The 24,388-nt window shown below is 40.2% G+C and overlaps 1 protein-coding gene across 1 annotated transcript; it reads right to left on the bottom strand.

The window, feature by feature from the left end:
* Window positions 1-1,522: 1,522 nt before the first annotated feature.
* On the bottom strand, window positions 1,523-23,822 carry cip2a (cellular inhibitor of PP2A). Its single transcript, XM_085171880.1, has 22 exons — window positions 23,691-23,822; window positions 23,334-23,466; window positions 22,968-23,115; window positions 19,333-19,445; window positions 18,558-18,652; window positions 18,354-18,450; window positions 17,998-18,120; window positions 17,442-17,587; window positions 17,291-17,366; window positions 12,917-13,138; window positions 12,630-12,792; window positions 12,400-12,547; window positions 9,649-9,748; window positions 9,425-9,543; window positions 9,151-9,331; window positions 7,502-7,576; window positions 7,183-7,293; window positions 4,171-4,367; window positions 3,597-3,710; window positions 3,425-3,507; window positions 2,979-3,118; window positions 1,523-1,816 (listed from the first exon to the last, which is right to left on the bottom strand). Exons 2-22 carry the CDS (start codon window positions 23,433-23,435, stop codon window positions 1,670-1,672), a joined length of 2,700 nt encoding a protein of 899 aa, XP_085028006.1. The 5' UTR covers window positions 23,436-23,466; window positions 23,691-23,822; the 3' UTR covers window positions 1,523-1,669.
* Window positions 23,823-24,388: the final 566 nt, after the last annotated feature.

Raw genomic sequence — 24,388 nt, 5'->3', positions numbered from 1 at the left:
TTAGTTACTATTATTCTAATATTTTCACAGTAAGCTTTAAGCTGTTTGACTCTCATGGTTCAAGGTAACTTTATTTATACCCACAGGCAAGAAAAATGACAGCATTTGGCATCCCTTCAAAAACACACATAACTAATAAAAACTAATGTAGCACATGTAGAGTAATTTAAACATCTCAAATCAAAAACTGTCCCTGTTGCTGTCACTGAATTAAATAAGCACTAAGCTGTTTTTATAACGCTTTGTCCTGCATCTCGGAAACAGAAACCTCCGTCCTGAGGAAAGAAGCTGAAATTCAGCCCTTAGAGGATGGGAACCATTTTTAAGGACTGATAAAGCCATCCTCTGTACCTGCTTAGAGCACAGGACTGTTAGGGATGCACCGATACCGATACTGGTATCGGGTATCGGGGCTGATACTGTAAAATGTGTGTGTACTCATACTCGTAAAAGTTAACCGATACCAACTTATTTCATTAGTCAGAGGGTGGCTTGTCATTTCTGTTGTAGTTTTTAGATTGGCCACTAGGGGGACCACACAGCTCCAGATAAAAAAGAGAAACTGGAGGCTGCTGTAGCTAGGCTAAACAAAATGTCAGCAGTGTGGAACAGCCAACTTTAACTCAGGTTTTGGAAAAGCGATGAAAAATGTCAAGAGAAAATCCACGGGCAGTTAAAATAACAGAGGCTCTGACTCATTTTATTTCTCTGGATGACCAGCCAATGCCGGTCGTGGAAAACAGAGGATAGCACCGTCTTCTCAGCATACTCGAGCTGCGATATGAAATTCCCAGCCGCCCACACATCAGGGAGATAATGGTGCCAAAACTTTCTGAAGAGGTAAAGACAAGCAGTGTGTGCGCGATGTCAGTCCTTGGTTTAACGGCACAGTGGACTGATGATCCACGGGCAGATGAGGAGTTTGTTCGTCAATGCCGAATACTTTTGTTATTTTGTTTGTTTGTTTACAATGTGGAGACTCTGCAATAATTTAACAGAAGTGCTTATTTTTCACTTGAAATTTTTTTGTGGTCATTTTTAGATTTTATTTTTTATCGGCAGGGAATATAATAAAACCTGTCTTCCAATTAATTGTATTTGTGCGTGTGTGTGCGGTAGAAGTATCGTTTTTTGTACTCTGTATCGGCAAGTACTCAGATCCAAGTATCGGTATCGTATCGGTTTGGAAAAAATTGGTATCGTTGCATCCCTAAAGACTGTGGCTCACCTATCAGACGACTGGACCATCTCACTATTTGATCTGATCCAGATAATATTCTGTTCACAAGAATTATGAAAAATACTGAACAAATCAGAAACATCTGCCTGAAAACATCTGTCAGCTCTATAAAAATGTAAATAATTAAAAATTTATTTCAAAAAGCAGGCCGAGGCTACAGTTTATTTTAGTTACGTTTTAAAATATTTTTTAAAAGAGGAATTTATAAAAACAATGTAGGATGTACACACATATCTATCATTTATTTACCAATAAAAACACAGACACAAACAAACGGACATATTTTAAAATATAAGTTGTGTTTAATACAGTTCATTAAGTGTTTTCTTAAAAAGTTTCCTGAAGGTTTAAAGCTCAAGCTTATAGGTCTTGAAAGTTGATGGGGATGTTTTTAAAATCAGATTTTCCCCGGTGCAGCTCGGTCGCCGCTCAGAGCGACAGGTTGACGTCGCTCTTCATCTTGCCGCTGCTGAGGCTGTGGATCATGGCGATCATCGCAGAGTGTTTGTTCAACTCGTCCTCCTTCTGCTTCAGCTTCGTCTCCAGCTGACTCTTCTGCAGCTCCAGAGACGACGCCTGGAAAACAGAAAATGTTCCACATCAAGAAACCAGCCTGGGTTTGTCTCCTGTCTGCTGCCTGATCATCGACTTAAACCGTGACGAGCTTGGATTCGTCTGTGGACGGAAGCTTTGGGACAGGCTGCAGGAATCGGTTTTTGACTTTGTTTTGACTTTGGGATTTTTTAAAAGATCTGAATCTAAAAGGCTGTTTTATTTTATTTTATTAAGTTTATTAAGTTGTCAAAAAGGCGTTTAAGTGAATTTGGACACTTTGTTTTCCCTTTTTGGAGGATTTTAGTTTCTTTGTGTTTCTTTTTCCAAACATCGTTTGTTTCTTATCAGCATCTCTTCACACACGTGAGAACAGAGAACGACTTTTCTGTCAATTGTCCATCATCATCATCGTCGTCGTCGTCATCATCGTTTATTTATATAGCGCTTTAAAAACACACAAGGCTGACCAAAGTGCTGAACAATAGAAACATAATAGACACCATAAGAATAATAAATACGATGAAATAATAAACATAGCAAAAAGTCAGTCAACCACTGAGTCAAAAGCCAGTGAATAAAAATGTGTTTTCAATCTGGATTTAAAAACTGATGTCGATCGCCTAATGTGAAGAGGAAGATTATTCCAAAGCTTAGGAGCCATGATAGAGATCACTCGGTCTCCTCAGTTTCAGCTGTGATTTGGGGACTGAGAGCAACAGCTGGTCAGCTGACCGGAGCGAACTCGCGGGGACAAAGGGCTTCAGCAAATCAGACACGCAGGTGCCAGACCATTTAAAGATTTAAAAAACAATAAAAGAACTTTAAAATGAATCCTAAATTCAATTGGAAGCCAGTGCAGGGAGGCCAGGACCAGAGTAATGTGCTCGAATTCCCTTTTACCAGATAAAATTTTTAAGATTCTGTACTAGTTGCAGGCGTGTCAGAGTGCGCGGTCCAACCCCTATTAAAAGGGAGTTACAATAATCCAAGCGTGAGGTTATAAAAGTGTGGATAACAGTCTGTCATCAAATCACCGGTGCATACATGAGCGAAAATTAAGGCATCAAATAAAAGAAAAAGAAGCCCAACAAAATACTTTACATGTTGAGGAAACAAAGGTGTAGAAGCTGCAGGTGTAGCTTGCAGCAAACGTGTCGTGTTTGATCGGCACTCCTGTTGTTACCTTGATGCTGGCGTCCTTCCGGGCCTGCTCTGTTTTGTTGAGTTCTTTCCTTAAAACATCCACCGTCTCCTCCAGGTCTCTCCTCTCCTGCTCCTTTTCCTTCACCTTCTCCTCCTCAGCCCGGAGTTCAGCGCGCAGACCTGACAGGAACAAAGCAAAGTGCTGCCTGAGGCTCATGGATAGGTTACAAATCCTTTAAGTTGTTTTTAATCTCAGCGCTGATAAAAACATATCGTATAATCTTGACTTTATCAGTCAGAGGCGGTTTTAGACAAACAGGCGATAATAAAAACGTTCCTCTAATAAACAAATAAAGGTTGCACAGATTTTCTCACATCTCTGATGAATGAAGAGTCTCGGGATCAGATTTCAGGGGGAAAGATTGCCATATTTAGGATACACACATTTGTATGAGTCTGTTACTGTGAAATTAACTGAAAACCAACCTGAGATTTCACCGTTTTTCTTCTGTAGATCTGAATTAAGCGATCTGATCTCCTCTTCTCTCTCCTGCAACAATGACGCCGTCCTAACAAAGAGCAACGAGCGTCAGAAACCTCGTCTTCAGGTCAAAGGAAACAAGTGTCGCACGTGTGTGTGTGTGTGTGTGTGGCACACTTGTTTTGCTGCAGCTGGAGGGCTTCGTGGCTCTTCTTCAGGGTGTCCGTCTGTTTGGTGAGAGAAACGTGAGCCGCCTGCACCTCCTTCAGCAGCCGCTCCGTCTCATTGAACCTGCAGAGCAGAACTATCACACATCTGCACGTCCTGATAAACCAGCCCAAAGTTTCATTTCTACAGCCTGAACTTTGAAATAAGGTCTTGTTTTACACGTGTTATAAGATCATTTCTCTCAGGTGGAAACAAAACAGGACAGTACTGGTTAAATCTGCAGCAGTGATCACAGATCAAGCCTGTGGACTTTAAAAGTGAACAGAAAAAAGAGACTTTGGTGGTTAAGAAGTCAAAACACGTTTGACCCCAGCGTCTGTAACGTCATCAAAACACAAAAGTGTTTTTCCTCTTCTTACTGGCGTTAAAAGGAAATAGTGCAGATTGAACTGTGTTGGCTCAGAGAGAGGAGTGTGAGGAGAAAAGCCTTCACTGTTTAACTACAGCTGTTATTTAAAAAAAGAGCTCAAATAAACAAACAAATAAACAAATCCCACCATGGTTTCACCAAAGTGCCTCTGACCTGTTGAGCAGGGAGTTGTAGGCTCCTTTCAGGGCCTGGTGCTCCTCAGAGTCCCGCTGCAGCCTGGAGTTGTGCTGCAGCAGCTCCTCCATGTCAGCTCTGGAGCGCTCCACCTCCAGCACCTGGCCGCTCAGCTCCACCTTCAGCTCCTCTCGCCGCCGCTCGGCGTCCTTCAGCAGACCGCCCAGCTTACGAGCCTGCGGGCAGAACACGGGGCAAAAATAACATACAGGAAAAGTGGATTTTACTAAAAACAGCGAGGATCAGTGATTACACGTCTAAGCAAAGATGAACTTTTCCATGGCTTGATTTAATTTAATGATTTTAGGAGGTGCTCACACTGACACTGCTTCACATTTGACATCAGAAGAGCATTTGGCACGGACAGCGTGACGCAGTGCATCTGCAAACTACAACCTGGGACTGCATTAAACCTCGTAATTAAATGTATTTATTCACTATTAATCTTCTAGCACAAAATGTGAGAAAAAAACAGGAAAAACAAAGTTTAACCCTCTGGTTTCTACCTGGCCATTTTTGGCCACTTCACTTTTCGGTTTTCAACCATTTTTGTTCTGTTAATGCAAATGGAATGAAACTTTCCAAAGGTGTGTATTTTATTAAAATTTTTTATTTTTCAACATCAGCTCCTTAATAATGTCAATAATATTCACTATACACCAAATTGTTCCCATTTTACTGATTGTGGCCATTTTTGGCCAATTGAAACCCATTATAACCACCTTTTTTGATTCCTTGTTACTGGCAGTACTATAGCATGCAATTTAGGTAAAATTGCTTTCATTCTAAACTCAACACATGAAAATTGTAGTTTTTCATTTTTTCTACCACATGACATCCTTGGGCCATTTTCTGCCAAGCAAGCAATTTCATGTAATATTCTTGGTTTCCACTAGGTGGGGTTGATGGGTTACCACACTCCAATGGACCAATATAATGAAACAATTTTGACATAGGTTTGGTCTTAAGGATCTGATAGTTTGTGTTTGTGCATGACATTGCAGCACAAACATGTATTTGCAAGATAGACTGGAATAAATAATGACGCATCAAACATTACATAGGCTGCAGTGAATTCCTGTGGATGCAGGATATTGAGCTTTGAGGTTCCCAGTCAAACTTAGCTTTGAAGCACATGTGAAAAGCACTTTTACTCTTGTATTTTTCATAAAAAGAGACCATACCCAAAATATTAACTCTAGAAACAAAAACAAAAACAAAAAAAACCCCAATCACAGGACATTTTGCACAGTTCAAACCTGCAGCTGCAGCGCAAACAACAACAAACACTGTTTGTAAACGTGTCCTGGAGTTTATGCAGGTGCAGACGTTGCTACTGCTGTAAGTAAACCTAACAGCTTCCAGACCATTTATTCTGGCAATATGGCAAGAAGGTGGGAGTGTCCCCCCCCCAAGAGGGACAAAGGGACCCCCTGATGATCCTCTAATCGCCTGAGCCAAGGTGTGAAACTGGGTGTGAACTCTGGCTGATTGGGAACCACACCCAGTTCAAAGCGTATAATATCTAAATTTTAATTATATTTTGGTTTTCATGACTAGGACTGGTGCTAATTTAAAAAATCAAGTCAATGAAAGTAGAAAAATGTTTTAATATATATGAATTTTATAGTATTTTGAAAACGTAAACATGGGTGGTCATTTTTGGCCACGAACAAAATGAGAGGGATTTTTTTTGTTTTTCTGTCACTGCACAAAAAACCAAAGATACATAAAACTCATTGATACTTTTAATTATTGCTATGCATCTAACCTCCATCATGGTTAGAAAATAAATCAGTTTGCATGTATTATTTAGAAAAAAAATGGGGATTTTATGCTTTTATCCCTTTATCCCTTTATCCCTTTGTAAATCATTAAAATTATGTAATTTAACTGGTATTTAAAGGGTTAAAAGTCTGGATTTGAATTAAATTTTTTGTCTTGATGAACAGCACTGATACTAATCTAAAAAATCAAGTCAATGAAAGTAGAAAAATGTTTTAATATATATGAATTTTATAGTATTTTGAAAACGTAAACATGGGTGGTCATTTTTGGCCACGAACAAAATGAGAGGGATTTTTTTTGTTTTTCTGTCACTGCACAAAAAACCAAAGATACATAAAACTCATTGATACTTTTAATTATTGCTATGCATCTAACCTCCATCATGGTTAGAAAGTAAATCAGATGGCATGTTTTATTTGGAAAAAAATTGGGGTTTTGTGATTTTTTCCATTTATGAGTTCCTAGGATTATGTGATCTAACTGGTATTTAAAGGGTTAAAATTATGAATTTGAATGAAATTTTGATTTTCATGAACAGCACTGGTACTAATCTAAAAAATCATGTAAAAAAAAGTGGGAATTTTTCTTAATATATATGAATTTTATAGCATTTTGTAAACGTAAACAAGGGGTGGCCATTTTTGGCCACAAACAAGCTGAGAGGAAGTTTTTATGTTTTTCTGTCACTGCACAAAAAAACAAAGATGTATAAAAGTCATTGATACTTTTAATTATTGTTATACATCTAACCTCCATCATGGTTAGAAAGTAAATCAGATGGCATGTTTTATTTGGAAAAAAATTGGGGTTTTGTGATTTTTTCCATTTATGAGTTCCTAGGATTATGTGATCTAACTGGTATTTAAAGGGTTAAAATTATGAATTTGAATGAAATTTTGATTTTCATGAACAGCACTGGTACTAATCTAAAAAATCATGTAAAAAAAAGTGGGAATTTTTCTTAATATATATGAATTTTATAGCATTTTGTAAACGTAAACAAGGGGTGGCCATTTTTGGCCACAAACAAGCTGAGAGGGTAGTGATTTTTATGGAATCCAGAGGGTTAAATAGCTCGTTATGATTTTTTTTTAATGTTTTAACATCACAATAAAGAAAAAGCACATGATCCTCACGTTTAAGAAGCTGGCACTGCAAACAGTGTATTACCTAAAGGAAAGAATAAAAACAACAACATGTTACCTCGGCCTCAGCCTGAGCTCTCTGAAGGCGATACTGAGCGAGGAGACGGTCGGCCTGAGAAAGAGCCAGAGCCTTCGCCTCCAACAAGTCCTGCAGACGGCTCTCCTTAGACTGAGGAGGAGACACACAGAAACCTTCATCAGATACAGAAACCTTTAAAATCCAGATAAAGTCTGAATGCTTCTGCAGAGAAGAAGCAAAAATCAGACGGTTAAAAACAAACAAACTGCAAACATGTGACAGATTTTTAAACTGCGTGGTTACTCGTCTGCAACGTTACAGCAGTGTTCATCGCTGTTCTTAGGCCTGATGTACTCACCGCGTACGCGACCAGCTTCTGTTCGTACACGCCGATGATCTCGGACACGTGCGAGTCTTTGACCTGCTCCTGCAGCTGCAAGCGGGAAGATTGAAAACGTTTATAACACAGTTTTGTTTGTCTGGAAATGTTGCTGACACCGTTTCCAGGGGTTACACCTAATTTTCCCAAACTTTACGACCTTTAAACACTTTAAATAATAAAATATTTCTTTGTGAAACAGTTTTCGAGGCCCCGACGACTTTAAATTATCCAGGGAACAAAGAAAAGTGGAAAATAATATCAGAATCTAATATTTGAGTGTTTTTACTTCTGTACATTATCTGATAAAACTGCACTGTGTGCACAGCCTGTAGCTACATTATAAAGTTTGATAAATCACGTTTGTTTCTCTAATTTAAGACGTTTCATTAGCTAGCAGCAGTCCAAGCAACGTTTTATCGTTTTGACCCACAAAAATCAAGCAAAAACATTTTGGTCCTTAAAATATTTCAAAGTAAAAGTTAAACATGGATGCAGGACACGCATGTGCTGGGACGCCACGCCATTTTAGAGAACCCAAAATCTGCAGAACCCTCAAAAGGTGATTTTATTTAAATTATTTTTATTTGTATCAATTGATTTTAATTTTGGACATTTAAACAACTTATGTAACAACTTATGGTTTCTGAAAAATGTGAATATTAAAATGAAAATAAATAAAATAAAAGCCTAAACAGGTCACTGCTAGCCTGGTGGTGTTCTTGAGTAATTTACATTACCTAATAGTTAATTTGAGGATGAAATTTAATTTGCATTTGTTAAAGTGCACCAAAAGATGGCGTCTTCCCCCTTTTGGTTGTGTTGATCTGACTGATCCTCATCGTGTATGACTAATGAACGCAGGACTTCACGCTGTGAGCCACCGAGAGGCCACGATCCTTGACTAGCATCTGTAATCTAGTTTGTACATGTGTAGTCTGTAAAGCATGCTTCATCTAATGACAACAACAACAAACAAAGAGACTAACCAACCCAACCATCCCACAGTTTCCAGGAGAAGGCGTTTATCCTGTTTGCTGTCAGAACTCTTAATGCAAACTAAGACAGTGTAAAGACTTCCCCAACACATCCACCCTGACACTGCTGTTGATCATCTATGTGCAATATCTCAGTCTTTCCATGTTCTGTGCAATAATTTTGGCTCACGTGCAATTATTTTGGTCCCAGTCTGTTTCAATGTTTCCTACACATACACCATGTATATAGTTCCACTCACATATGTATACATATACACTATTTTTTATTTTATTCTATTTATTTAATTATTTATTTACTTTCCGCCTTCGTTGTATATTGGTTTCTCTTCTTCTTACTTTAGCACCTTTGTGGTTCAGCTACCCAATTTCGCTGTGCAAGAAACTGCACAATGACAATAAAAAGCTCTAAGTCTAAGTCTTATTGTAAAACTTATAAACTTTTTCACCTTTTTAGGTCTTAAAACTTTAACGGTTTTAATAAAAATTAACCCATAGAAGCAAATAACCTGAAGATCAAATCTGTTTCAATAAAAGAAGAAAATGCTTCATCTTGTGATCGCAGCTGTTTGCCTCCCCCATGGAAATGTTCACGCTTCAAAAGTCCCAGAGAAACACTCTTGCACACTCTACCTCCAGCCCAGTCTGAATCTTCTCCACCAGACTGTGGACACTTTTGCTGGAAACACTGGAAGAGTCCAGCGTGCTGGTGTTTGTCCTGAGAGGCGGGACTTCCTGCACTGCCACACGCTTCACAGACAGCTCGGCCTCTCGCTGGCGGTAAGCGTTGTTGGCGGCGATGCTTTCTCCCAGACTTGAGAAAAAAAACAAAGAGATGTTGTCCACGATTCACAGAACTGTTAAATATTTCTGGATAAAAATGTGTAGTTTGGATCATGAGACTCACACGAACGAGGGGAAGTCTGGGAGGGGAGTGGCTTCAAACAGCAGAGAGAGCCCGGTCTGCACGCGGTCTCTGTGGTGGGACGTGAGGGCCAGAGAGAGCGGCGTCACAATCCTCTGGTCCTGAGGGATAAAACAGAGAGAATAACACAAAACCCTGCGTGCACTAAAAACATGCAGTCAGTGAGAACGTACGGAAGTTAAATAACGTCAGCCTGTATGTAATACCTGCAGCATCCTGTAGAAGCTGGTCTCCATGTCCTTCACATGCTGTCTCAGTTTGCTCATCAACTCCAGGGTCTTCAGCAGAGCTTCTGCACACACCTGACTGAAACCACACACACGCTTTAATATCTTAAAATACCTCAAAATTAGTTAGAAAAGTTTCATCAGCTAAATTAACTCAACATAATAACATAACATTATGTCTATGAGTTCTTTAATTCATCATGAAAAGCTGATTTAAAGTTGTTTCAGGATCAGGGTGGCAGCCGATTTTTGTGCCTGAATGTTATTTGCAGCTCTGTGGGAAGGAAGCATTTTAAGGCCTTTCTAAGTATGTAAGTGGGCAAACGCCTTCGCTTAAATGCTGTTATCAATAGTAACAATACTAAGTATAGAGTGACGCATTTCACATGTGTCTGTTAAGTCACAGCTGAAACACATCTATACTGGTGGTGTAAAGTAGCCTGTGTCAGTTCTTCTTTTGATGCACAGACCGCAGCTCTCTGAACGTCGTCTGTGCAGTCTGCACGCCAGCTGCAGTGGTCTGCAAGTGTGTTATCCTTTTAAAAGGGCCTCATTACAGTAGTTTCAGCGTTAAGTTTAATATGTTATTGTATGAAGTAGGGCTGCCACAAACCATTATTTTGATAGTCGACTAGTCACCGATTATTTTTGCGATTAGTCGACTAATCAGATCATCATCCATTGGATGTACAGCGTACAGCTTATTGCACCAGCAGCATCTGCTCTTATATAACTATCATTAGCTTACAGCTTTAAGTGTTTAAGGTATGAGCTAACTAAAAATAAAGACAAGATGATAGTTTATTAAATTTGAATGAAATTTGCAGATTGTTTCGGTGAAGTTTAATAAACTCCTTGCTATCTAAAATATAACAGGACACCTGAGTATATTCTCAGCATCTCACACTTCTGATAATCAGCTGTCTGCTTGACGTTTATTCAGCTGTGTAAAAACTAACTTTAATCTCAGCCAAACCGATTTACTCAGGAACAAATAAAATACTGAAAAAGCCAAACAATAACATTTTTAAGTTATCTAAGTGACTTATATATCATGTTTAACCTGAGTAGCGAAAGACAGCGGTGGGTTTGAAAACGATCTGCCGGTGTTCTCACGGCTCTAGTGAGCCTAGCCCCCGGCTAGCTATCAAGCTAGTGGCTAACAGACGTCTCCGAAAACGTCGGAGCGCTTTTGAAAATATGTGGTGTCTTGATAAACTGAGCAGATATTTGAGGTTTACACAGCTACTTTCTCGCCTGAAAATATGTTAAACGTTTATTTTGTGACCCAGAAAGAATAATAAGAGTAATATTAAAACTAACTAGCTGCCGCCATTGTTGGAAACTGAGCTGGGCCGCGCTATGAATTCTGGGACACAGCTTCTTCTTCGGGGTTTAACGGCAGCTGGCATCCTTGTACATGCAGTGCTGCCATCTTCTGTTTCAGTCCGTTATTACACTCTTAAATCCTACTACTTATTCCTGCGTCTTTTGTGATCTTACAAAGCTTCAAACGACGTGTTGACTATTAAATCAGTCGTCAACGATTTTGATAGTCGACTAATCGTGGCAGCCCTAGTATGAAGGACAGTCTTGAGTCTGTAGACATCCAATGACTCAATAAACACGTCCACCAAAGCCTCATCAGCTAAGTTATGATACCAAACTGTATCAGATTAACAAGCAGTAAAACTGAGGATATTTTCTGTTTTTATATTTTAAATTTGTTTTTCGAGTTCCTAAAATCGTTTCAGTTAGCTTAAACGTTTCTCAAAAGTCTTGTTTGTTATATTTTTATTTGAATGAACTCAAATTTTTTTCATATGTAGTTTCAGTTTTTAGTCTAGTTTTAGTTAATTACATAGTGGATTGCTTAGCGGATGCCTCTGTGGAAGTGAATGACTGTAGCAAGTCTGCACAGCTCTTTAAAAATAAAAATAAAAGTTGATACAGCATTTAGTGGATTGCTTTCCTTATCTGTTATGTAGATCAGTGCTGTGTCTCTCATGTTTACTCTTGCTTGTGGCTCTTTGTGTAATTGAGCCTCTTAAAGAAACAACAACAACAAACAGACGTTCTCCCAAAGCTTGTTGGGCATCATGTTAGCATTAGCCAGCTTATCCCAGCAGAGGAGTCACCTGGGCTGCTGACATCTTTGGTTCAGCTCGTGGGCTGTGTTGATGGTTGGTTGGTGTTTTTCTCTACATATCAGAGCCAGTGGGTGAAGTTTCATAACAACCACCAACAGTGACCAATAAATGGAGCATGGCTGACTTGGCTCAGCACGGCTGTTTTAGGGGATTTTCTGAAATCTTTTCCCTCCATAATTACATTTGATGATCTCCACCGCACCTTTACTGACGAGGTTTGACACGTCAGTAAATATCAAAAAGATGCAGTTTGACAACACTAAGAATCATTTTCGGGTAGCTGCATGGGCAGACACCACCCTCACCCTCACTAACTTCTGATGCAAACACCTGAAAAATGGCAGAAACCACTCAGTTCAGAAAAGAGCTTCAAGTATTACTCATGGTAAACTTTCAAGGGGTAAAGAGTTAAAGATTTTTAGGGACAATGTGAGTACAAAGCACTGATCACATAAAGCAGTGCAGCTGTATTTTGCATTAATAATGCACGGTCTGGAAATCCCACTGCTTTTCTAGCATCTCTAAAAATCACTCGAACCCAGAAAAAGCTGAGCAAAACATCGTCAGAGCTTTCACTCACCTGAGATCATCGTCAGAGCTGGGAGGTAGACAGCTGAGTGGGTTGCTGCTATGGCAACATGAGAGGAGCGCTTCAACCTGTGAGAGGCACAGCTGAGCGCTTATCTGACAGGACACCAAGGATCTGGTGGCCTCCTCGGTGCACAGGAGTGGGAGAGTTAAGGCTTCGAAGGAATCAGACATGTGTAGATACAGACAGACTGCAGGGCGGCAGGGTCGCGTGAAGGATATTTAGCAGCAGGCTGGTGACGTAGCTGATGCGGAGACAGTGTTTTCTCAGGTGAGCATCTCCCTGTGAGAGATTGAGGCCCTTCAGCAGCCCTAACAGTGTCGGAAGCAGCATTTCCACAAAGCTCAGTGTAGAATCAGGCATACTCTCTGCTCCCAGCGTCTCCTGGATGGAGAGGACAGGAAGAGAAGTGGGTGGACAGCTAACACATTTTATTTTAATCATGACTACGGCTTCCAGGTAATCAGAAGAAAAGGTTCTCCCCTGTATCCCGGTGGGTCTACCTTACCTCCAGTAACTCGCTCAATAGCTGCAGGACCTGCAGAGAGCAAGATTCGCCACCCTCCACGGCCGAGCTCAGCCACTGCACCAGTGCCAGCCCACACTGCGCCTTGCGTCCACCGTCCCCTCCTGCGGCTCTGAGTTTAGGTCCCGCCGGTTTGAAAACCACCTCGCACAGGAGCGAGCGCAGACCTGAGACACTGCACATGGCGAGGAGAAGCTCCAACACCTGCAAAGCACACACGAAACACACATCAAGATGAAGGTTTGTAGCAGCTGAGCTGGCTTACAAAGGCTTTCCTTCCCCTTTATCCAAAAATAAGCTGCAGAAAGAGGCAAGTGTGCAATCATGCAGTAAAACTCAAGGTGGGGGATAATGCTTTTCTTATATGTTAGAATGGAAGCTGATTAAGAGCAGGAACAGTCTGATCATATTCACAGTAGATAGAAGCATCTTCATGCATCTGCTCACAATCTTTAGATAAACTTCAGAGAAAAAACACCCAAATTTCAACATAACCTGTGAGTAATACGAGCAGCAGCTTCAAGCTTATAATAATCACAGAATTGACTAAAAATCGAATAAAACTGCAACAAACATCTGATACTTTTCTCAGTTTTGTACCAGTGAAACTTGAATATTTATTTATTGATAAATTGTGAACAGACGAATCTATATATAACAACATTTTTGCAACATTATTATCATTATTAATAATATTATTATGGCACATTTGTATGTTTATGTTAGTATGTATATAAAAAGTATCTATTATTATAATCAGCTTACTATCACCTCAAGAATATTTCAAGGATAAAAGATCTGATGTCTCAACAGGACCTGAAAAACTAGTCCATGCATTCATCTTTAGTAGGCTTGATTACTGTAACAGCATCTTTACAGGTCTACCTAAAAAATCAGTCAGACAACTACAGCTCATTCAGAACTCTGCTGCTCGAGTCCTCACTAAGACCAAAAAAGTGGACCACATCAGTCCAGCTCTGAGGTCTTTACACTGGCTGCCTGTCCGTCAGAGGATAGACTTTGAAGTTCTGATGCTGGTCTATAAAGCTCTGAATGGTTTAGGACCAAAATACATCAGTGACCTCCTGACCCAGTATGAACCTTCCAGATCCCTCAGGTCATCTGGATTTGGTCTTTTATCAGTTCCCAGAGTCAGAACCAGACACGGAGAAGCTGCATTCAGCTTTTATGCTCCTTATATCTGGAACAAACTCCCAGAAAGCCTCAGATCAGCTGAAACACTCAGTTTATTTAAATCCAGGTTGAAGACTCACCTGATCTCAGCTGCATTTGAATAAAGCACCAAATCCACACTTTTAAGCTTAAATTTCAAAACTTACATTTTAACTACTGATTTTATCTGTTTTGATTTTATGTTTTGTTTGTTTTAATCAATTTTAAATCATGCTTTTTATTTGTTTTTGTTTCTAATGTCTCTGTAAAGCACTTTGAATCACCTTGTTGTTGAATTGTGCTATACAAATAAACTTGCCTATTAAAAGAAATCTGTTGCCGTTGCTTTTGTGACGTTACACATTGTCACCGGTTTCACTCCTGATATTTTAACCCAAACCATGATGAGTTCCTAAATCTGCGTTATTAGTTCCTGAGCATCATGGAAAAGGTAGCGAAAGCAAAACATGAAAGATGAAAGCAAAACTGAACAAGTTCGGTCTTGTGATATAAAACCATCGACCAAATAATAACCAACAAATGTCCAACAGCTCTTCAGCTGATATCACAAAAAAAGGTTTGCAAACCAGCTATGAACCAGTTAAACAATATAACTGTGTTGCTTGTTAATATTAAAACTATTAACTACAGTTTTTACAGCGTTTCATTTTTCAATTCAAACATCAAAGGTAAAGTGCAACCAAAGAGCTGTGAAGCCCCCGCCCTGCTTCCTCTTGTGCTCGTGGTTTTGGTTATTTTACATCATCACGTTTTCATTTCAAGGAAACACACTGAGTGACTTTAAAATCAACAGTTTCCTAAATTTATAAATCAATTTTAGTTTCTGTTTAAACTCCTGAACAAATGTAAGAAAACCTCGAAATTCAAGTTGAATCCTTTCGTGTTTTGGGACGTTTTATTGTTTCTTTTTAGTTCAGTTTAGTTCCAGTTTTTGATAGAAGATTTTTATCATTTCAGTTTAGTTTTTCAGTTTAAGAAAGTATGAGGTCATTTCTGCTTCTGTTCTTCCAGATTAACAAAAAATTAACTCATCATGACATTTAATGTACTGCACAGTCTCTTTATAAGGCAGCAGTTGATAAAAACGCCGACAGCTGCAGAATCGTTCATCTCAAACGTAACCACTTAAACCTGCACGCACAAATAATGAGAGAGCAGGCTGTTACAAAAAAACAACATTAACATTTTTAAAGACTAAATATTCCTTGCATTTATTTGCTGGTTTGTCGGCAGCAGCTCCTGTAAGTGTTGTTTCACTGTCATCAGTTAATAGGAGACACCGGTTTATCAGAAACGCTGCTGTCCAGTTGTAAGAAGAAAAAACACGTGAGTCTGTGTGAGAACAGCTTTCTTTAACTGCTGCACAGCAAAACAAAACAACAACAGCAAAATGCTGCTATTGTAAACACACAGAAACACGTTTGGACCATCTGTATGCACGCTCAGTAATCCACAGTGAGACTCCGTTCAGCTCTTGTGCTCACTAAGGACATTTCTGTCCGTTTGACTTCAGTTAATCACTTTGAGTTAACACAGATATTTATGTTAGATTTTCAACACCAGGTCCCAAAATAAGCTGTGAAACCAAACACTAACCATCCCCACTGAAACACATTACAGCCTCTGCAGTGCTGAAACAGCAGCTCTGTGAACCTCAGCGTTCGCTGGATCGATCGTTCTTCTGGTCAAACCTCAAAGGTCTTCGATGTCAGCCAAGTTTAGAACTTTGAAACTATGATTTGTACAAGTGTGGTGTTTGATATTAATCGATTAAGTAACAGGATATGAAATACTTCTGTCTTATTAACGAGCAGTAAGATTTAAAAGAATTATTTGTCTAAAAACAAACAAACAAAATTTGTATTTATGTCAGAAATTAATTTTATTGTTTTATATATTTTTAAATATATTAATTTTATGTGTTAAAGTGCAGAGATGAGTGAGTTTGTGTCTGTAAGCCTTGTGGTTCAGTGGCTGCACTGAACAGACGTGAGCATATCCTGAAGCTGCTCCGTGATTTGATGCAAAGCTTTTGTGCTGCTTGAAACGAGACGCCGTGATGATGCAGACGTTAACAATAATCCGCTGATGTTCAGACAGACGTCTCAGAGCCATAAAGACAAAACTAAGACTAAAGTGCAGCTTTCTATCCCTCAGCCATGCTGAATGCGCTCCTCTTGTTGTGATTTGCATCAAAGTAGGTGAAACGGATCCACCCAGGCTTCTGCTTCTTACCTGGACATGCTCATATCCCTGAAGTTTACCTGAGTGCTGCCTTTTGTTTGAGCAGTACTTGCCTTCATGTGCATATGAACTTGAGTGACATCCCATTCTTCATTCATAGGCTCGGCCTTCTATCAGGTTGAGGTCAGGACTCTGTGCAGGTCAGCCAAATTCCTGCACATCAAACTCACTCATCTACGTCTTTGTGGACCTTGTATTGTTTCTGGTGCACAGCCATGTTGGAACACAGAGAGATGAAATGTTCCCACAAAGTTGTGATCGTGAAATTGTCCAAAACGTTTTGGTACCTTGAGCTGCTTTCAGTGGAACGACGAGCCTGAGCACAACTCCTGAAAAACAACCCCACACCATAATCCCCCCTCCACCAACGTCTCTCCAGAGAACACATCTCCCCACTCTAGAGTCCAGTGGCGCCGTGCTTTACATCACTGCATTTAAAGCTTTGCGTTGCGCTTGGTGATGTACGGCTTGGACGCAGCTGCTCAGCCATGGAAGCCCAATCCACGAGGCTCTCTATGCGCTGCCTCTGAGCTAATCTGAAGACCAGGTGAAATCGGAGGTCTGTAGTGATCTCTGTGCACTGCTCCTCAGCTGACCCCGCCCTGTGATTTTACATGGCCTACCACTTTGTGGCTGAGTTGCTGTCACTCCCAATCGCTTCCACCTTGTGATAATACCACTAACAGCTGACTGTGGAATATTTAGTAGCGAGGAAGTCACATGGCTGGACTCATCACGGACCACACTGGAATTTACTGTCTAAGAGCGACCCACTTTGTTGCCACAAAAAGGTCAGTGTTGACGTCAGCTGCATCACGTCTGATGCAAACTGTGTCACGAGTGATGGTTTCAGGGAAAACTGGGAACTTACAGAGTTAAGCACAGCTGCTGTGGGTTCTCATATTTGTCGTCTCTCACCTTGGCTGCAGGGTCTGGGTCTTTCGAATGCAGCAGTCCTAACACTTGAGACACACATGCCGAGAAGTGGGGATACCTGGAAACAGACAAATGCTTTCAGCAGAGTTTTAAAGCAGCTTTTCAGGAAAAGAGCTGTGAATCATCTGCATACCTTGTTAGGTAATCAGCTATTTTGGGGTTCTTTAACAAATCAACCAAAAGGTCGACTGAGTATTTTCTGGTCAGAGTACCATCACCGTTCACGATGATGTTGAACACAAGCTGGAACGTTTGATGGATGTTCTTTGCATCAAAGAGCTACGAGGAAATCCCAGAGATTAGAGACAGGATGTTATGTGAATCAGCATGAATGTTGTTTACTGTTCAACAGATAAAAACAAGAAGAGAAAATAGGAACAAAGTAAAAAAGGAACAATTGTTTCTGCTGTTAAGAAAAAAAATCGAGTCATGGCAGAGACCTGCAGAAGTCTTGAGTCTCGTTTGATGACATTTTGTCAGATTGCCTTTTAATTTAAAAAAAAGTGTTTTTTGAGCAAAAGTTCTCCAGGTTTTTTTTGGAGTTCTTTCAAAGTTTTCTTATTTTTGGACGTTAGCTGCTTTTTCACTCTCTTTCAGTCCAGTCTGTGCACCTGGACATTTACAGAAAGAGTTCTTTGTTTTGTCTTTAGACACTTTGTTAAGCGCAGATCCCAGCAGAGTTCACCTACCTTCTCTCCAACCTTCTCATTCAGGCTGAGGCTGGCCAGTATAGACAGCGTGAAGACCACCACAGTCAGGCTGTTGTGCGCCAGAAAGTTGATTAGTGTGCGATAAAACTGCTTCACGTTGTCCTACAAAACAACATAACCAGTTTCACTCCTACTGGTCACCAACAATAAATGCATGTGGCCCAAAAAACTGAATAATGCATCTCAAAAACATTAGAGTATCCTATTATTGTATTGTAAAATATTTAAAGGCCTTTCTGGTTTAATTTTGATGATTGTGGTTTACGGCTCATGAATTTCTCGGGCCTCCAATTCTTAGAAGTCTTCCTCTTGTATGTGAATCAGCAGAAACTCACCAGAGACTTGATGTAGATCTGCACGGAGATGTTGTCGCGACAGAGATTGGCCAAGAGGCCGAGACATGACATGACAACGTCTTCATTTTGAGATTGGCTGTGATGAAAGACCGTCGGTAATCTCGTTAATTGAAACGTATTGAATCAAAACATAAAGAGCAGTAATTCAGTATAACATAAAGGCAGAGATGAGATGTTTCTCACATGTTGGTCATGAGAAAAGTGATGAGCTCGTGGATGCAGCTGGCGGACTGGAAGACGCGAGTGTTGTAGGTCAGCTTCTGCAGCACCTGGAGGCACTGAAATACAGAGCAACACAACACAGATGACACAGTTTTAGAGAAAGACAGTACAGTCATGAACCTGCTTCAGTTAATTACTACATCTATATTAATAAAGATTTGGTTTGACCACTCTTGGAATAGTTTTGGGTTTGTCTGCACAGGCAGAAACTACCCTCACGAGCTCCTGATGCACACACAGTTTGTTCTGCTCAGTACAGGAAAGGGCTTCAACGCTTAGTCCTCGTATGCCTTCAAGGGGTAAAGAGTTTCTTGTAAAACACAATTCTGAAATATGAAATATGCATTAACTTGTATAAATGTCAAGGACACCAAGAGCAGAAGCACCACGGCACTTTCTTTCTGCTAGTTCTGAAACACTGCAGTGATTTTAGCAAAGCACCAAAGCGTTAAAAAACAACCAACCTTGTTAGATTTCTACATCTGGACAGTAGTTTTATTACACTTAATGAAAATTATGTCTTTGAATTTTTCATCTACAATCTGACGTCCTATAGCTGACACACGACACTCATGCTGACACTGAACTGGCAGAGACGTTTGTGCTCGCACAAGCTGACGGTAATGTTTAGAAGACTTCAGGGCTTCAGTCTGTGTGTAAACAGCTACGACGTTTCCTGTAATTGCTTGAGTCTCGCCCCCAGCTAGCAGCACACCGACTGTATTAATGGGCTTACCTGCAGCACCAGAGGCTCCCCGGGTGTGTTGCTGTGACAGTGTATGACAGCAGCCAGGGTGCTGGTGAGGTTGTAGCTGCTGTGCAAAATCTCCCGGCTCTGATCGTCGCAGGCTGTGAGGAATGAGTGTGTATGAAGTCGTTAGCATTTGGATTTTCTGTCTCAGAAATCATAAACATCCTTTTTTTAATTATTATTCTTACTACACTTTACATTCTGTTTACTATTCTCTGCTTACTGATGCAGCAGCTTCCTGACCCGATATGATAGGATTCTTTGGGAGACAATAATAAGCCTAACTGACCAACTGGCCTCTGATTATTTATGCATTCAAAGGTTAGCTTCCAGCACACTGTGAAAAGTTCAGCACACAAACAAATAGTTTGCTGTTATTATCGGAATTTTGTAAAAACAGTGGAAATCCACATGCTGCACATATATTTGAGGCAGACACGATTTTACTCAGAACCGTAGGAGGGCAGCCATACTTAGTGCTGTAAGGAGATGAGGTGAAAGAGGGCCTGACATTGAGAAAAGAAGGTGAAACCTCAGAGGACATACCAGGGTCTGAGAAGCCTGTGCAGGAGTGTATATATGTATAAGCTACATGTAGAACACCAGGCTGTGAAGCATCCTTCTATGGTCTTAGCAGATTAAGGGAGCGTTGTTGAATTATCTTTAAGAGAGGTCTCACTTTTCAGAGGGATTTATTCTGTCCCCCTTACCACAGACCATTTCTTAATTTGGACTCCCTGATATCGAAGAATCTGTCTGAACTGGATAAAACCAGGGATGAGAACATCTGGATCCTAGATTACTGATTACCTGACAAGGTTCTTATTTCCCTTCTAGGAATCATAATACTTAAACTTCAAAGCCCCAGATTACACACTGTCCATGCTCAGGCTTCTCAAAACATTCCTGTTCTAGTGTCCGGTCTTGCAGCACTAGGTCTGACTCCCCTCTGCCTGCAGTATGGACATGAGTTAAACACGTGAGGCAGTAAGAACACTGTAGTAAAGGGCAATAAATGAAAGTTTTGGTTTTGAATTGGAAATAAATACTGTAGATTTCTGAAATCCTGAAATCAAAGTTAAGACTAGTTTTAATTTTGAAAAAACAAAACAAACACACACACACACTTAAATGTCCCTTATGGCCATAACATGTGAAAGTTGCAGTTCCCATCAATATAATGGGCTCACATAGACGGTTAGACGCAGAGGTCTCAGACTCAGGTCCCCACCAAAGGTTTCAGGATGATATATTTTCAAGCCAGTGGCACCGTGTATTTCTATATATTATGCCTGTATAATCAACAATTGTTCCATAAAATAACACTGCATCACAGAAATACTTTGAAAGCGACAATATTTTATATAAAGCCGGAGATTTGCTGTGTGAGCTTGAACCTGTAACAGTCTTTGTGGCAGTGAAAAACTCACTTTATATGATGTCCACACAGCTGTACACAAAGTTACTGATGCTTTAGATTTTCTCATGACTTCTTCCACATTAGTTCTCTTTGAATTTGATTTTCACTCAGTTTAATTTCAGTTCCAGATTTGCTCGTTTGAGTTTAGTTTTCAGTTTTAGTGTTTGGACTAAGGAGCTTGGAAAGAAAAGCGTCTGGACTTCTTTAAGTTGCTTGAAGACGTTTCACCTCTCATCTGAGAAGCTTGAGATCCCTTCCCAGACGCCTTAATGCCCACTCACACCCTTTGCCATCTGACCTCAGGAAATCACATGATAGGGTGGGGCTAGGTTTCACAATGAGCTCACCCAAAACCTTGGCTGATTGTGACCTACATCCGTTTTCACACCTTGGCTCATGAGGATCATTAGGGGGTCCTTTTGTCCCTCTCGGGGGGTTACTCCCACAGGGCTTAAATCTTGGACTCTCCACCATTTGACCCAGGAACTGAACAAGCTTCTTGGATGAGAGGTGAAACGTCTTCAAGCAACTTAAAGAAGTCCAGACGCTTTTCTTTACAAGCTCCTTAGACTACGATGACCTGGATGACTGAGAACCTTCACAGACTTAGTGTTTGGACCAGTTATACTATGAAAGGTTCTTGTCAACAGCTCAATGAGGCATTGCAATCGGATGTGAAGTGCAGTTTTTTATGCAGAAGAGCATATCGGTCATATATGTGCACATTTGACTTGTTTTTAAGGTTATTTCACCACAGCGGTAAATTTACATTGCTCGGCTATAACACAGGAAAAGTAATAAAACTTCAGACTGAATTAAAGAACATAAAGTCATCTGTGTGCCCATCTTCATTAGTTCCTACATGGTGCTTACATTTTCTCCTCTCTTTTTTATTCTTCCCTGTATGATAGGTCACCCCTCTGACTGCGATGCCATCCCTCTGCCTCATTATCTGGTGAATTTTGAATTGTCCCGCTATTCTAGCATTAACCTCAAGAGTTACACATATATCTGAAGACTCAGGTGGAGGTAGGACTCATCCAGAGTAGAGCTGTTTTATTCCAAACTATTCAACCACATAGGAATCTTTGACAGTGTCGATGTGCAAAGAAGAACACAAGATGTTATTTACACTCTGATCCTAACCTGTCCCTGTGTTGAAGTTACACATTACTGTGTCATATGCATAAATCGACACACTGATCTTTGTTCTTTATGTCATGTAATGATCGGTATTTCAAGGTTAAAAAAAAATGCACACACACATGCCATATGTCTTCAGAGAAGTTGAGATCTGATGGTAAATGGCCTGTATTTGTATAGCGCTTTACTAGACCCTAAGGACCCCAAAGCGCTTTACACATTCAGTCATCCACCCATTCACACACACATTCACACACACATTCACACACACATTCACACAGCTACATTGTAGCCACAGCCGCCCTGGGCGCACTGACAGAGGCGATGGCAAGTACTTTGTGTTCTTCTGCACATTGTACAGATCAGCTGTTACACACAGATGTATAGGATGGGACAGTTTGTGGTAATACAGCTGTCTTCAAGATAAATCCTCCGCTCCACTCGAGTCTCAGACCTCAGGACCTCATATCAGTCCCTAACGAACTCTATCAGATAAGTTCACCCTTATAGAAAAATATATTGATTCTTCTTCAACCTCCTCTCATTTGTCACACCGTTTTCAGAGAGGGACATGTGTAAAACCTGCGTGTTCACTATATTATTTTTGTTATAGCATCACTGGCTTCAACAGACTCCCTCATCGGGTGTGCTCATTTCTGAGCCACTAATCTGTGACGCCAGCAGCTTTTTGATGCCTAAAGAAGGCTTTACAACACTTTTATAATGACAACCGATACAGATTAAGTTGTCTGTGAATGTTTTAAATACTTTTGCTCTAGCAACTACTCCCCTGCTTACAATATAAACACAATAGTTTATGCCATTTAGATAAAACTACATCCCTATGACATGATTGCAAAGGCCCCTAATGCTTGTTGGGTTGACAGAAGCAATCACATAAAGACTCAAATCTGGGATTTTTCTGGAATTTCACATTTCTGTGAAAAAATAAAGTTTTAGTTAACTAATAAACTTGAATTCAAAATGCCAGAGCACTCAGGTGATGGTCCATTACTGGTGCTGAAGTGTGTATAAAGTATGAAGAGGTCTTCTGTACCTAGCTGTGACAGCAGGGAGATGATGGAGCTCGTCAGGGTGGGGCTGGTGCTTGGGTTTCCAGCCAGCTCTACCAGCCCACTCACACACTCGCTGGGCAGAACCTGAGCTGAGGACAGCAGCTGCTCGCACTTTAGGCCTGAAAGCTTCTGCAAACACACGGCATGTACGTAAACTACACAGGGATAGGATACACATATCCCTAACAGCATTTTGAGTTGTAATCACAGGCTAAATTATTACACAGCAAACCCATACTTTGTATATTCTACTCCCAAACCACTGCTTGCGTCACGTGGTGCCTCATAAAGCCACTCAGGTGTGATTCTCCACTTTGACGGATGTATAAACTGAACAGTTAGCTCACCTCCACCTGTTTTTGTAGCTGCGCTGCGTGCTGCGCTGTCCTGCTGTCTCTGTACTGCTGTATAGCCAGCAGCAGAGACTTCAGACAGGTCGTCACGTCCATCTTGTACAACAAAAACTGCACTGTAAGGAGACTTTGTCAAAGAGAGAGACAAGAGAGAAACTATTTAGTTTACAAGCTTTCAACCAACGTCCGTATTAAGTCTGCAGGCTAACACTAGCTAGCCAGCTTATCTTTCATTGTAATGACAACAGAAAATAAACTAATCATAAAAGCCTGAAACTGTGACTCGTTTATTCAAAACATAAGATTAAATTACGATAAATATGATAAATGTCAATTCGATAAATAATATACCTGCGGTGCCTTTTCTTTTTTTAGAGAAACATCAACAACCGGCAACACATCGACAACTTCCTCCCGCTTCAACTTCGAACGGGAAGGGATCGTACCATGTACGAGAAAGGGGGGGGGACAATAAATAAAATCAATATTAACGACATTATAATTGATTATTTGGTGCCATATTTACACAATTTTTAAAAATTAAGAAGGGTTTTAAGAGCCATATTGAAACAATGCTTAGTAATTTAATGGTAATGGCTTAAAACAGATTAAGCTGTTGAAAATGCACACCCTTATTACAGGGACGAGACCATGTGAGAATACACGTAACAAGAGGGGGCGGAGCAACAATTACCCGTAGTAGTTCAACAGTGAAAGATGAATTAAATTAAATTAAATTATTAAATTTATTTAAATGTAATAAATTTACATTGAAACATGACCTTCAGAAAATTTTATTTTATTGAATTATTTATCAACAAATGTAATTGATTTTTACACACAAACCCCTGTAAGGTTTACTCTAAAAGAAATAACAGCAAACAGTTTTTTCCACAGTATACTTTTCACCAAAAAATAGAAACCAAAACAGTGTGTGTGTGTGTGTGTGTGTGTGTGTGTGTGGTGGTGGTGGTGGTGGGGGGGTGGGGGGGGGGGGTGGGGGGTCATCAATTTATTGAATCATCATACAAGAAAATACAGCATATTTT

Source organism: Neolamprologus multifasciatus, chromosome 9 (genome assembly GCF_963576455.1).
Source record: "Neolamprologus multifasciatus chromosome 9, fNeoMul1.2, whole genome shotgun sequence".
Lineage (NCBI taxonomy): Eukaryota > Metazoa > Chordata > Actinopteri > Cichliformes > Cichlidae > Neolamprologus > Neolamprologus multifasciatus.
Note: the sequence above shows the minus strand (reverse complement) of the source record. Positions and strands in the feature narration are given on the sequence as shown.